General features: G+C 40.1%; 1 protein-coding gene across 1 annotated transcript in view; it reads right to left on the reverse strand.

Moving 5' to 3' along the window:
* The window catches only part of CSMD1 (CUB and Sushi multiple domains 1), a gene marked incomplete at its 5' end in the record, with an annotated part of 1,822,885 nt that overhangs the window by 339,302 nt on the left and 1,469,494 nt on the right, over nucleotides 1–14,089 (reverse strand). The window contains 4 exons of the mRNA XM_082444064.1: nucleotides 529–667; nucleotides 6,099–6,293; nucleotides 7,263–7,589; nucleotides 8,838–9,020. Of these exons, the coding sequence (XP_082300190.1) occupies nucleotides 529–667; nucleotides 6,099–6,293; nucleotides 7,263–7,589; nucleotides 8,838–9,020 (844 nt within the window). The remainder of the gene's footprint in view (nucleotides 1–528; nucleotides 668–6,098; nucleotides 6,294–7,262; nucleotides 7,590–8,837; nucleotides 9,021–14,089) is intronic.

Consider the following 14,089-nt stretch of genomic DNA (forward strand, 5'->3'; position numbering starts at 1 on the left):
CAAACAGCTAAGCCAAATACCATTGCAGTGATGGAACCACTCGTAGCTAATTAACAGGTAATGAATCTGCTGCACACAGGCTGTTGCCAGCTCTGCAACCCCAAACCGCCCTTCAGTCCCCAGAGCCATCCCCAGAGTGGGAGAACTCTTTTCCTGTGCTTTCTAGAAATACCTAAGGGACCAAAAGGCTCTATTTGCAATCAAACACCAAGCAGAATTTATTCTAGCCTCAGGTCCAAAATCCAGAGGTGGACGCACGGGCCAGCGACTGTGAGTTCTGGGAATGCTTGTCTGGGCCACCATGCCCTCAACCACGTCTGCAGAGGGGCCGTAGCTGTGGGCTTAGAGGATAAAATTCCAGAAGAACAGAATTCATCAAGCAAGCGCCTATTTCCTTTTAAGTGAACTCCTTTGGGGGAACCAATGAAAAACTGTCATCTTTCTAAGATTTAAGATCCATTTAAATAAAAACATTGGGCATGCATGGGTCATCAGGTCCAAATTAAGGAAAACAAAGTTTTTTCTTACCTATCAAAAGTTATTTTAATAGAGTGTCCTGGTTTTGCTTCAATTATCCATTCACAATTTAAGGAATCTTTATAATACCCTGGCCATCCCGGGGGCAAAATGACTCCACTTGAAGCTGTCAGATGTCCACCACACGGGGCTGAAAGATGATGCAGGGTATAAACAGGTCAAATTATGTATATGTACCACGGCAGCACCTCAGTTACTGCAGGAATTCGCTTCTGTGTTCATGGACTTAATGGTTTCTAGTATTCAAGCAAAAGTTATTCCCAAGTAAATTAACAATATTGAAAGCAGAGCACATATATTCCACAACTGGGCATTTATCATCAACCTGCAGCAAAGTTCTTCCCATCTAATAATGGTAATAATGGCACAGTCTAAGTGAGTGGTGTCTGCCAGACGACTTCCAGGAATTATCACGTTCAATCATCACAACAAAGTCACGAGGCGCGAATTCCACTGATACCCACATTTTACATGTATTCAGATGTCAACAAATGTCTATTAATACACAAACTTAAAATTACCTCACATCTAAAATTAAAATACTCTGTGGTGTGTGATTGTGGGTGTGTTTTAAAATACGTGTATGTGTTTATTCACTTTGGGTTGTGTTCATTTTATTAAAATAATTTGCCACATACAATTTACTAAATTGCTGGTGATTGTTAGAAAACAAACAAATAAATAAGTAAAATTCGATAAACATGAACTAGTGTGCATCAATCCTTCTGAAGGGCTGGGTAACACTGATCCATAATTATACAGACAAAAGGGAGTTTAAGGAAAGTATGTGCCTGCTGCTCAGTAAAGGTGAGTATGCATTTCTGTAAAATCTACAGAAAATTTAAAATAATAACATATATTTAACATGTTTCTGCCTAGCCACATATATTTTTCAGATTTATTTTTTTCTCAAAGTTCTTTGCCATCTTTGTAATCACTTTTGTGAATCTATAGAGATCAAATAAAACATGAAAATGTTCCTAGTTAAAAAAATATTTTTGGAAAAATACTCCTTTTATGGAAAAATAGCAATATGCATTAAAATGCTGGAAAAATTTATAAAATTTTACCCAAATTTTGATGCTAGAAAAAAAAACTGACACAGAGGAATCTATAGAAATAATTATAGTAGCTTCATTTGTAATAGAAAAAAAGAAACAAAAAAAGAAAAGCAAAAAATTTATAAAAAGAACATGACTACGTATTTAGAATGTCACAAATACGTTTGAAGTGATATTCTGAAATGTTAAAATGATAAAATCTTTGCAATAGAATATTATATATGTTAAAGCAGGATACAAAATCGTACCTATAGTATAACCTAAATTTCACAAAAGAAAAATTTTATTCAGAGAAAACAGGAGATGGAAATTCGAAAATATCAATATGTTAATAGTAGATAAGACCAAGTGATTGCTGTGTAGATCACATGTTTTTCTTGATATAGCGTCTATTCCAAGTAAGCTACAATAAATATGTGTTACATCCGTACCTTAAAATACATAATAAGAAATCAGAGCCATTTTTATGAACGTGAGTTCCTGAAGAAAACTTTCATTACTTCATGTAATCATAATTTTAAAAACAAGTTATTTTTACTAATTAACATTAGGGTTTTTTCCTAGCTAAGTCCTTACATTCACATTTACATCCTATGAAATCATATATCCATTTAGATCAGTATCACATAGAATTTAATTCCTATGCTTATTGACATGATACAGCAAATCCTTTTTAGAGTACAGCATAAGCAAAACACAGCATGTTAATTTTACTTATTTTATGTTTAACTAACTATCCAAAGCTACTATATAGAAAGACATATAGCAAATAGATTTTTCAAAAATTATGATACATAAGACATTTATAAATCTGATTATTTCCTAAAAGTCTTATTTTCCATATAAAAACAAACATATGTTTCCTTTAGTTTAGTAAAGCTTTGTCCCTAAATTTTGAATTGTCATATTTCTTGGAATATACCCGAATTGTCACACATTACTATTATTTTCTTAATATATTGTCTTCTACATATCACTTTATAATTGAGTGTATTAGAACTTGTATCCCTTTATCCTGATGAAATAGACATGCTAATCTTTATACTGCAGATTAACCACATTGAACAGTAAAATGTTACATGATGATCTCAAGTTTGCTGTACTGGTCAACTTAGATTAGGTTATGCAATAGCAGCTATAATAAGGGAGGTGTATTTCCCACACAGTGCTTGTCTAGGGCTCTGCCCCCAATTCCTTGCTTCCACGAGCTGAGCTATGGCACCTGGACATGGGTCCTGAAGTGGCAATTACAGCCTCTGAGCCAGAAGATGGTTATGTCACTTCCACTCGCACCTAATTAGCCAGACCCCTCACGAAGTTTCATCAAACCACAGGGGCCAAGAAGATAAGCCAGACTCGGTAGAGATCCAGAATATCTGGTGAACAGCACTGATGACCTTCAAATTCACGTGGGTGATTAAAAAAAAAAAAAACATTATGGGAATGAGGTCTTTAGAAGGCATATTCTCCTTTGATGTTTTGACCATTTACTTTGGCAAGTTACCTGACACTGCATTTCTAAAATAAGTCCTTCTTTTTTTGTTGTTTTGTTAAATTTATTTACTATTTATTTATTATTATTTTTGGCTGCATTGGGTCTTTGTTGCTGCGCGCGGGCTTTCTCTAGTTGCAGCAAGCGGGGGCTACTCCTTGTTGTGGTGCGTGGGCTTCTCATCGTGGCAGCTTCTCTTGTTGTGGAGCACGGACTCTAGGCGCACGGGCTTCAGTAGTTGTGGCGTGCGGGCTCAGCAGCTGTGGCTTGCGGGCTCTAGAGCGCAGGCTCAGTAGTTGTGGCGCACGGGCTCAGCTGCTCCGTGGCATGTGGGATCTTCCCGGACCAGGGCTCGAACCCGTGTCCCCTGCATTGGCAGGTGGATTCTTAACCACTGAGCCACCAGGGAAGCCCTAAAATAAGTCCTTCTTGAATATACATTTTGTCTATAGCTTTATTTTTAATGCAATTATCTGGCTTGGGTATATCACACTGAAACTGGCTTTATAAAATGTGATATAGGAGTTAGTGCCTCTTTTCCATTATCTGGGCCCATGTTCCCAACGCTAAAATTCTCTGAACTTGAAAGACAGACAACTTCCTTGTGCATGCCTCTGGTGCCTGTGTCTTTTTCAGTCTTTAATCTTCTTTCTAATTTCTTTTTATGGTACTTTGTTTATTCACATTTTGTACTTTTTATTGCATCACTTTGGGTAATTTATATTTTGCTAGGAAATCACCAATTTTCTTTGAACTTTAAAATTTGTTGCCATAGAGATGTATTCTTGTACAGTAATTCTTCCCTCAAGATAACTTGTGTTTTTTAATGACACTGAGCTATGCTGAAGCATAGAGGCAGGTTAAATGTAGAACAAATAAAGAGAGAAAAATCTTTCCCTCAGTAATTGATTTTCTAAGTACAAGTAAACTTCAACAATCTCATTCACCGTTAACTAGTTCTTGTGCTAAGGGTTTGTTTTGCTGTTAACAACCCATAGCTGGGGTTTGCCTTGAACTTCATCTGAAGGTCTCTTCCAAACAGTGAGAGAACTGCCCGTTCCCATTTAATGTGGTACTTTCTCCTTTTGTCTGACTCTATGGGAACCCTCACCTGACACTTCCTGGAGCCCTTTATTTCCCCAACTGCGCGGAGAAACCTACCTGCCCTGCAGCTTACACCTATCTGCACACAGCCCACTGCAGGTAAGCACACCAGTGGCAGTGAGAACCGTGGCAGACAGAACAGAGACTAGACAGTATTGCTTGTTTTGAGCTTCTTTCTTGTAAAATTATTCATGCTTCAAAGTCAGCAGTGAAACGCTTGGCTCAAGCAGCATCTGCAAACATATTTATTCCTGCCCTGTTATTAGTCCCATTTATCTGAGAACCCTGATTGCACTGTTTACTTATTTATAAAGGATAATAACCCAGCCATTTATTAACATCGATAAAATGTAACATATACAAAAGCATACACTTAGAACGTGATAGAAACAAATAAACGAAGGAAACGCCTCCTGTCGTGTCCTCGCCCTTCAATCGATCAAGTTCAGAAGCATACATTTAGAACGTGACAGAAACAAATAAACGAAGGAAACGCCTCCTGTCGTGTCCTCGCCCTTCAATCGATCAAGCTCCCACTCCTGGGTGGTGCCCACAGTCCACCAAAGTGCTTTTAACAACTTACGAAACCGTGGAAATGAGAAACATCCTTCCGTGAATTTAGCAGCATCAGCCAGTGATGATGTAAAAGAGTGCTGACCCTTGAAATACTGAGGAATAACTTTGGAGGTAGGGCTGAGGGCAGAACAAGGAGGTGAGGCACAACCCCACTGCCCATGTGGGTGAGCAAGCGGGGGCGGGAGGAGGGAGGGATGACTAGGTGGAGCACAGAGGATCTTAGGGCCGAGAAAATACCCAGCGTGATGCTGTAATGGTGCATACATGTCACATCCATTTGCCCAAGCCCAAAGAATGGCCAATCCCAAGAGGCAGCCCTCATGTAAACTGCGGACTCAGGGTAATGGTGGCGTGTCACTATAGGTCCATTGGTTGTAACAAGCGCACCACCTGGTGCGGGATGTTGATAATGGGGGCAGCTGTGCATGTATGGGGGGTGGGGGTGTGTGGGAAATCTCTGTACCTTCCACTCAATTTTGTTGTAAACCTAAAACTGCTCTAAAAAATGTCTACTTTTAAAAAAGTATCTGTATTTCTTTGGCACTTACTAGAGATACTTTTTAAAAAAGCCTTTCTTAGCTCTTTACACTTGGACCATTCTGATAGGGAGGGTATGAGTTTATATTCTAAGTAAATTTTTTTTTTTACCTGAGTAAACATCAAAGGTAATATCCTCCTTAATTTTTTCCCATTTGGTTTTCTTACATATGTAACCAGAGTGGCAATGTCAAGAAGAAAATTATAGTTAGGTGGTATTTATGTCAGCCACACTAAGGGCAACAAAATAGTTAACTAAAAACTATGTTGTTGTTATAGGTTGAATCATGCACTCCCCCACGATATTCTGGATTCCTAATCCCAGCACCTCAGAATGTGACCTTATTTGGAAATAAGGTTACTGCAGACATAATTAGTTAAGATGAGATCATTAGACTGGGCCCTAGTCCAATATGACTGGTGTCCTTAGAAAGAGGGGAAATTTGGACACAGACACATTCTCACATGGAGAAAACGGGGATGATGCTTCTATAAGCCAAGAAACTCCGAAGATTGCCAGCAAACCAACCAGAAGCTGGGAGAGGGGCCTGGAACACAGCTCTCCCTTACAGCCTCAGAAGGAACCAGTCCTGCCGACACCTCGATCTTGGACTTCCAGCCTCTAGAGCTGGGATAGAATAAATTTCTGTTGTTAAAGCCACCAGTTTGTGGTACTTGGTACAGCAGCCCTAGGAAACCAATATTGTTGATTGTTTGCTTGCTTGATTGTTTTTTAAATTAGATGTACCATTTCAAAGGAAAATAACTGGCAAACAATAGGGGACTCGCACCTTCACAGCGGGGGACGGTGGAGCTCCAGACTACATTCCCATCCTGCAGGATGCAGGTGATGGACTCCGACCCCTGGGTTTTGACGAAGCCATCGTCACAGTGGAAAGAGACCGAACTCCCAAGCAGGAACCTGTCACCAAAACGCCGTCCATTTATGGGAATGCCAGGATCGTGACACTCGTTTTGACCAAATGCTGAAAAGAAAAAGAAAAAGGACTAGAATAAAAAATACTTCAATGTTAATTATGAGTATTAGACGAAAACAAAACCACTTATAAAGCAATTTATTTTCCTAAATTTCAGTTATATCTTCATAGATAAACATATTCAATAAACAGAATATTGATGACTAGAGAGACAGAGAGAGAGAGATGGATAGAGAGACATCACTATCATCCACACAGCATTTCACAGTTTGAAAGCACTTTTTCACTAAGAAAAACAGAGAAGAGATACGTAGGTGATACAAAAGGTTTCTGGTTCTGACACATCTAGATTAGCATCCTGGGTCTTGTGTTTACTGCCTGCCCCTGGGCCGATTACTCTCGTGATCTGAGCCTGGTTATCTTTCTTTACAGAATGAGGAATATGAAGCTTATATTCCAGAGTTGCAGCAATGTTAAATGAAATCATTCCTGTCAAATCATAAGCACAGCACCTAAGACAAGTAGGCAGTCAGTAAATTATAACTTTTAACTCCTACTTAACATTATTATCTTACTTTATTCCCTCAACAATGCAATTTAAGCAGATGCTCTTAAATATAATCTCTAATGCAAATGAGGAATCTGAGGCAAAGAAAAGTTAGCCATCTTATCAAAATCCACAAAGTATATACAAGTGCAGGTGTACTAATCCATGGCTCCTGACCCCAAATGCCTCAGTCCTTTTTTACTATTCTATTTTGTTGCATGGAGGACACATGGGTGGATGGATGGATGGAAAACCAGAGAGAGAGAAGACCTGTGATCCAGTCCTCACTATAGGAGTGAGCAAGACACTAACCTAAACGGAGTGAGGTATTTTCTAGGTTCTCAGGATAATGCTATATAATTTTGCAAACTGTGATTATAAAACCCCTGGAGTATCAGCCTTGACATTGGGCTTCACACACGTGAGAACCAGGGGAAAAGTGGACACGGGGCAGGTGCGGGCACACTTACTGGTGTAGGTGATGTTGAAACCTCTGCCGGTGGTAGAGTGATCCGACTGGAACTCCAGGCGAACGACGTGCCCACTGCTGGCCAGCTGGGAGGGCACCTCGTTGCCAGAGAAAGTGCCCAGCACGGTTATATCCGAAATCCCGTCATCTTTGACCGCAAGGAAGTCAAACTGAGGCTCCACATCGAAGTCATTAAAGATGAGGTGAATTCTGCTGCCAGGCTCAGAGATAATCAACCAGACGCAGTTCATGTTGTTACCATACTCCTCTGGATAATTTGGTGAGAGGATAATTCCTGATGATGCCGTAAAGTTGAAGAAACAGGAAACTGTGAAGACACAGGTAAATTTTCAAACAGTTTTGCCCACATCCAAAGGACTGGCTACATGCGAAGGACTTGGGGAAAATCCACACCTGCAGTTACCTAGGATCATCCAACTGTTTTTAAATGGGTGATCCTGGACCATAACATTTTCTCTTTCCCAAGTTGTCAGTAGAATCCGTTCAATATATAGAACAACTAGAGCCTATACATAATAAAGTGCAAGCTTGATTCAAAAATGATCCTAACAAGTTGACTGAAACTTGTGGCAAATATTAAAATTTCTAGTTGCAACTTTCTGCCTTCAGAAGAGCAAATATTAATATGAAAAAGTATGCCTGTGTCATAAGAACAATTTCCAGAAAACAATATTGGTTCTAGTCAGTTTTCTATGATAACTTTTCATTTTAAATTTTGTGTTTGCCTTTAAAGTGCATTTTTTCAAATTAATTTTTTAATTATTCATAGGGTAACAATGATTAAATAATAACTTTGAAAATCAGACCGTGTCCTGGGTGGATAATATAAAAATCTCTTGGAATACTTACTTAATGTGTACTCAAAAATCAGTAATATATATTCATATATATATTTTATATATATGAATATATATATAATATTTATATATATGAATATGTATATAAAATATTTATATATATATGAAATTCATATATGTGGATATTTTATATATATTCTTCATTTTTTGGAGGGAACATCTGTTGGACTTATTTCTAGGGTGCGAATATGCTTATTATTCCACATAATTTCATATGTGTTCCCCAGTCATTGTTATATTTAGTTACAAAAAAATCCTGCTTTTTAATTCGCTATGAAGTCCTTCTCTTCTACTTGTTAAAACACTTATGAGGAAGCAGGCAGTTCTTCCATTGAAATGCAAAGTGACAGCACGGCCCATGCTCACAACTTGTCTTAAGTGTCACAGGACATTATTGGGTTGTAAAGAGCCCGGGTCCTACTGATGGCTCAGTCTGGCATCAGCCCCTCTGGATGGAAGTGATGCTCTGTTAGGATCTTTCTAGTGGAAAGCTCTCAGTGAGTTTATCTATCTAGTAGTAAGAACATCACTGATTGGTTTTAAGTAAGTGAAGAAAGCATGAGAGCTAGTGTCTGAGAAGCCCTGGCTGTTTCTGGTCAATGTCATGCTCCCAAGCGATGCTGAGAGCTGCCCGCCCTGCTTCTCTCCCCCTCTCAAGGCAGCCTCGGAATAGAGCCGGGACCAGGCTCAGTACTCACATACACAGCTGGGCTTGTTGCCAGACCACTGGTTGTTCTGCTGACACGTGATAACTCTCTCCCCCACCAGCTCGAAGGCTGCCTGGCATTCGAAGGTGAGCGAGTCTCCGTGGAGAAAACTGCTGCCTGTCCGCTTCCCGTAGGCAGGGATTCCTGGGTCCCCACATCCTCCCTTCTCAATTTCTGAAAATGGGAAAGACAAACGAACCATTAAAAAGGTACACAATTAACATTTTTTAACAATTTTGAAAATGAACAGTGGTTTATTTTTGCATTGTTTCTATAAACAGTTTCAAAAGGATACTCAATTCATCTAACATTTATTTACAAAAGCCAGAAAAATGTGTACTTTAAATTTAAGAGAAAGGTATTTAACTTATTGTCTTTTAAGGGATACACAAGGCTACACAGGTGTTGACAATGCAAGTGTTACAATTAATACATGTTTCTTCCTGGTCTACACCCTTCCTGCATGTTATCTATAATTCCTACCATTAAAATGTAAACACCAACTTTGTTTTAATTTATGTTTTTTAATGTAAGCCATATAAGTAAGATAGTTCATTTCCTACTGAATATTTAAGTCTATATATCCATTTGAATATTCTTTCCCTTCAATTGATGTTAAAACTCATTTATGAAACAAAACAAATGTATTCATGGTCTTCAGATGAAAAGAAAATATGCGGAATCAAGCCTCTTTTCATTATAACATGATTGTAATGAAATGTGGATACAAACACACCAAAATTATACATACATTTCAACTTTGCTCTGTCGTGTTAAAGACACAGAATGTATTAACTAAAATATGTTATTCATTTATTCATACAAAAAATATCCTTTGAGGGCCAACTGTGAGTCAGGCTCTGTTCTACGTAAGGAGGTGAGCGGACAAACAAGACTAAATTCCCGCAGACATGGGGCTTACATTATATGGAGGGAAACAATAACAATTTTTGAGATAATGAAGGGTAGTTTGAAGCGAAATGAAGGAGGCTGAAGAGCTGGGTGGAGAAGGAAACAAGGCCGCTGTGCTGAGGACCTGTAGGGAGATGAGAGGGAAGAGGTGGTTGGTTTGCAGAGGAAGGGAGGGACTGGTCCAGAGCAGCCTGTGGGGTTTTTGTGGGAAGCAGATGTTGCAGGGTTTTCGGGTGATACATGATGTGATCCGATACATGATGTGATACAAGTTCAGAAGCCCCTCCGCAGGGCTGGGGAGCGGAGGCAGAAGAGTGAGTTTCCACAGTGCGGGCCGGTTTCTCTGGGCACGGCTCACAGAGGCGTGTCTTGGTCATCCTTCCCAGATTCTTCACAGGTTTGCACCTCATCATTTTTCACGACCAAGAGCAAATTCAAACGTCGGTTTTATTAGCAACCTAAACGTTTTCTGATCAAGTTCTCATTTTTTGGAATGTCTGTGGAAGTGACTATGAGCTGAATTTCCGGGTGGTTTTCAGGTACGTGGCTGCCATGTGGGGAACCTATACGAGCCCAGAGATTGACCCAGAGATAGCTTATTCTCCTCAAGAGGAGAAACTTTACTTCCGAGTGTTCAGGAATTTCAAAGTGAAATCAGCTTGTAATATAATGGTGCTGAACCTTCAACATGTAGGATATTACCACTTCTGTTTTCTTAGCAAACTAGCAAATGAAACACAAAACAAAACCAGGTACTGTGTACAGACAGGTTCATCGCGTTCTCCTGATGGCTCAGGTATCAAATAAAGAAGACAACCCTAACAGTAACAGTTATACAGGAGCTCAAATGTTCCTGGATGCAGCACAGGCCCAAGAAAGCCTCAGAGAACACTCTTCCTTAAGGACAGGCCTTGGAGTTCAAGCTGAACTTGAGTTGAACAGAACTGGGAATGTATCTACTTGAATTTAACACTTGGGATGCCTTGAACCAAAGTTCTTTGACTGAAATAAACAAAGGCAATTCAGACCAATGGCTTATAACAGAAAAGACCTTGCATTTGGTGTGGCCTGTCAATTGGGTAAGGGGGCAGGAGTCCAGGGTCCTGACCAAAGACACAGCTTTGAGGGCAGGAATAGGAACACCAGACTTTGTTTTGAGACTCCCAGGCTCTGCTGGGCCACCAGGTGCAATTCAGTCTTGAAAAGTTTCCATTTTCACTCCCTCAGTTTACTGTTTTCTACCTCACAGGGCGACTGTGAGAGCTAAACTGTATAATTCACATTAGTCCCTGGCATATAGGGCTCAAAGTATTAGCCACTACTATGATTATTAGCAAACCTTAGACTTCTAGACGTTTCTTTTTGCCTCTGTGATGCTAAAGTTCAAACTTTTTATAGTGAAATACATTATGGAATTTTGGGAAATACTGTTTTCTACGTTAACTGAGTCAGGGAACTCCTGACTTTGCAGAGTGCTCTAAAATCAATTGGTTGTAGACACACAGGGTGGATGTGGACGAGGGTCTTTCTGCTTCCCATGCTGAGGGTCTAGAGCATCCAGTGGTCCTTCATCTCCACTAAAGATGCTGGTCTTCCCTGATGCAGATGCAAGGCCAGGGCTGGCTGAGCAGAACCTGTTGTCCGGCACGTCTGTTATTAGGAGTTCGGCATGGACTAGTGAGACATGTGTCAGTTATCAGTAGGTCCGCATGTGCAAGCCGGACCTACTCAGCACCCACAGAATACGAATGTGTCCCAAAATTAGGCCAGTGAAGCTTCATTCGGGCAGCTTTTTTGGACATTCTGCATTCGTGACCCCTACACACCAGCCCTAAGTAATTGTGACAAAATCCACACAGATTCAGATATTTCCCTTGGAGGTCACATTGCCTACACTTGAGAATCTGCATCTACCTCACGTGTTTTCTGAACAAGCAGAATAAGTAAAGTAAGAATAAGACTGGGTTGACGTTGATACAGTAACTGCATCAAACCTCCTTCTATACGCAACAAAATGCAAGATGTCAAAGATGACCTTGACGTGTTTTCCTGGAAACAAACACCATCGTTTGTTATCAGTGAAAAGACTGAAGCCCCTAGAGGAAAAAAAAAGCTGGTCAAATCTCTTCTAAATTATCACTAGAAATGGGATTTGATAATGAGGAGCCTAAAGAAAATATTAGGTTGTAATTATTTCCTCACTCCTTCTCTGATGCTGCTTTTTTAGCAGTTGGGGATATTTGTACAAAAGTCTACTGAGTACTCAATGGAGTTCCTATTGGTGTGTTCTTCTTTGACAATGACCTTTAAAAGTACAAATTAATGTTATTTCATTTTCACTTTTTCATGTTGATTTTTTCTAAATTTTATGAAGTATTTATTTTTGAGTGTTATTTTTAGAATTGACTTAAACATTTATGTTACATTGACATTATGTATTTAACATTTATCTCTAATACATGTGATTTTTATTTGATAGTTTATACTATGCCTATAAATGTTTATATAATAAATGAGTAATTGGATTCACTACTTTGTAATGTATCTGAGCTCTTTCTTTTTTCCTGGCATATCAGTATTCATTGACATGTAAACCAAAATACTGAGATTGACAATTGAGTCTGCTATGGCAGAGAACTTATCAGCCGCATTTCTGAGAAAGGACATTAAAACTATTAAGGTGAGCCATATCCACTTGCCAATTATTTGACAAGTTTTGATCTACAAAAGTCATTTAATTAAATCCAACCCTTAATCCAAAATGCCATAGCTGCTCTCTGATGTTTACCTCATGGTACAGTATACAGCTTCCCTGTAAGGCTGCCCACTAACTGAGAACCATTATTGTTCCTCTTTTTGTACCATCTTTGCACCTGCCATGACCCGAACACACAGTAGAATTGGTGCAGATGAATGAACGCTGGTTTGAGTAATAACCAAGTTCCTCTGGACTCCTCTGCACAGCTAAATATCCTGGCTTGGTGTCCCTTATCCGACTCTGTCCACGTGACTTTTCCATGCATCGGGGACTCCCTGTTTCTGACTCTCACTTCTTCAACTTCTCCTCCACACTCCAGGGAATTGCCCTGCCTTCTCCAAACCCGCCCACAGGAGCGCACCTGCAGGTGGACCCACCTGCCAGGTGCCTGTGCATCGTAGAGACCATTCAGGTCAATCAGGGTACATTTTCCACACACTTGACACCTCTTCGACCTCAGGGTCTCCCAACCCATCCAGGGCTCTCTCATTCCAGCGGCAGAGGCATCCTGAGTGTTCCAGGACACTTCATGCTTCCACGCTGGTCCTCCCGTCAAAGATACTACCCTCTCCCTTTTTATAATATCCCTCTTGGTTAAAGTCCCTTCAAATCCCCATAATCCAGATTACTTTTGCTCCCTACTCTAGGATTTACAGGTAGCTCTTCTGTAGAGGTTTAAGAACTAGTCACATCTGGACTGACTGAGATGTGGACCTGTCTTTCTATCCCATTACGCTGTTAATTTTTCCAGAATGATAAGCCTTATCTCTCTCTGGACTTCCTAGTACTTAAATAGTGCCCGAACAAAGTGGCCACTTGGCACTGTGTTGTTATTTAAAAGGAACTTCTGAAATGTCTGCCCAGGCTTGGGTAGTTTTTAGCTGTAACATAGCATGTGTATGTTTTTAATTTTTTTTCCTCTATGAAGAGTTACTCACCGTTGCCCAATTGCTTAGTCTGTGACAGATATTTCTGAGCACCATTCACTGTTCTAGGTGTAGGTCTAACAAACAAGTGAGCAGACCAAGCAGCTGGTCTTGTGGAGCGTGTGGCTTAGGGCAGTCAGCAGAAAATACACAAATAGTCTAAAGTATGCCAGACAGGCACAAATGCACTGGAGAAAGAGAAAGCAGTTAGGAGGCAGTAGAGAGTAGTGAGAGGGTCTTTTCAGGTGGGACAGTCAGAGAAGGTCTCTGAAAAGTGAACCTGTGAGCAGAGACTTGAAGTGGGGGGCAGTCAGATGGGTAAGGCAGAAGATCGTCCCACAGGCAGTGAGCAGGAGGTATCGCTCAGGGCTGAGTGAGTGGTGCTCCTGGCAGGCAGGAGGAAGAGCAAGAAGGCCACGAGCGATCATGTTCTGGTGATAAAGGGAGAGATGAGGAGGACACGAAAACACAGGACTGATTGAGGACCAGGCTATGCACAGTCTCTAGACTTTTATGCGGATTTTATTCTTCCATTGTGCTTTATTACAGTCATGCTGTAAGAGCTACAGAAACCAGATAATCTATCAAACTGTTTCCTAAATTATTGTGAAATATCGTCCCATAATAAAGATTGGAGAGAAGACACC

The sequence above is a fragment of the Balaenoptera physalus genome, assembly GCF_965194825.1.
Source record: "Balaenoptera physalus genome assembly, chromosome: 21".
In the NCBI taxonomy this organism is placed as follows: Eukaryota; Metazoa; Chordata; class Mammalia; order Artiodactyla; family Balaenopteridae; genus Balaenoptera; species Balaenoptera physalus.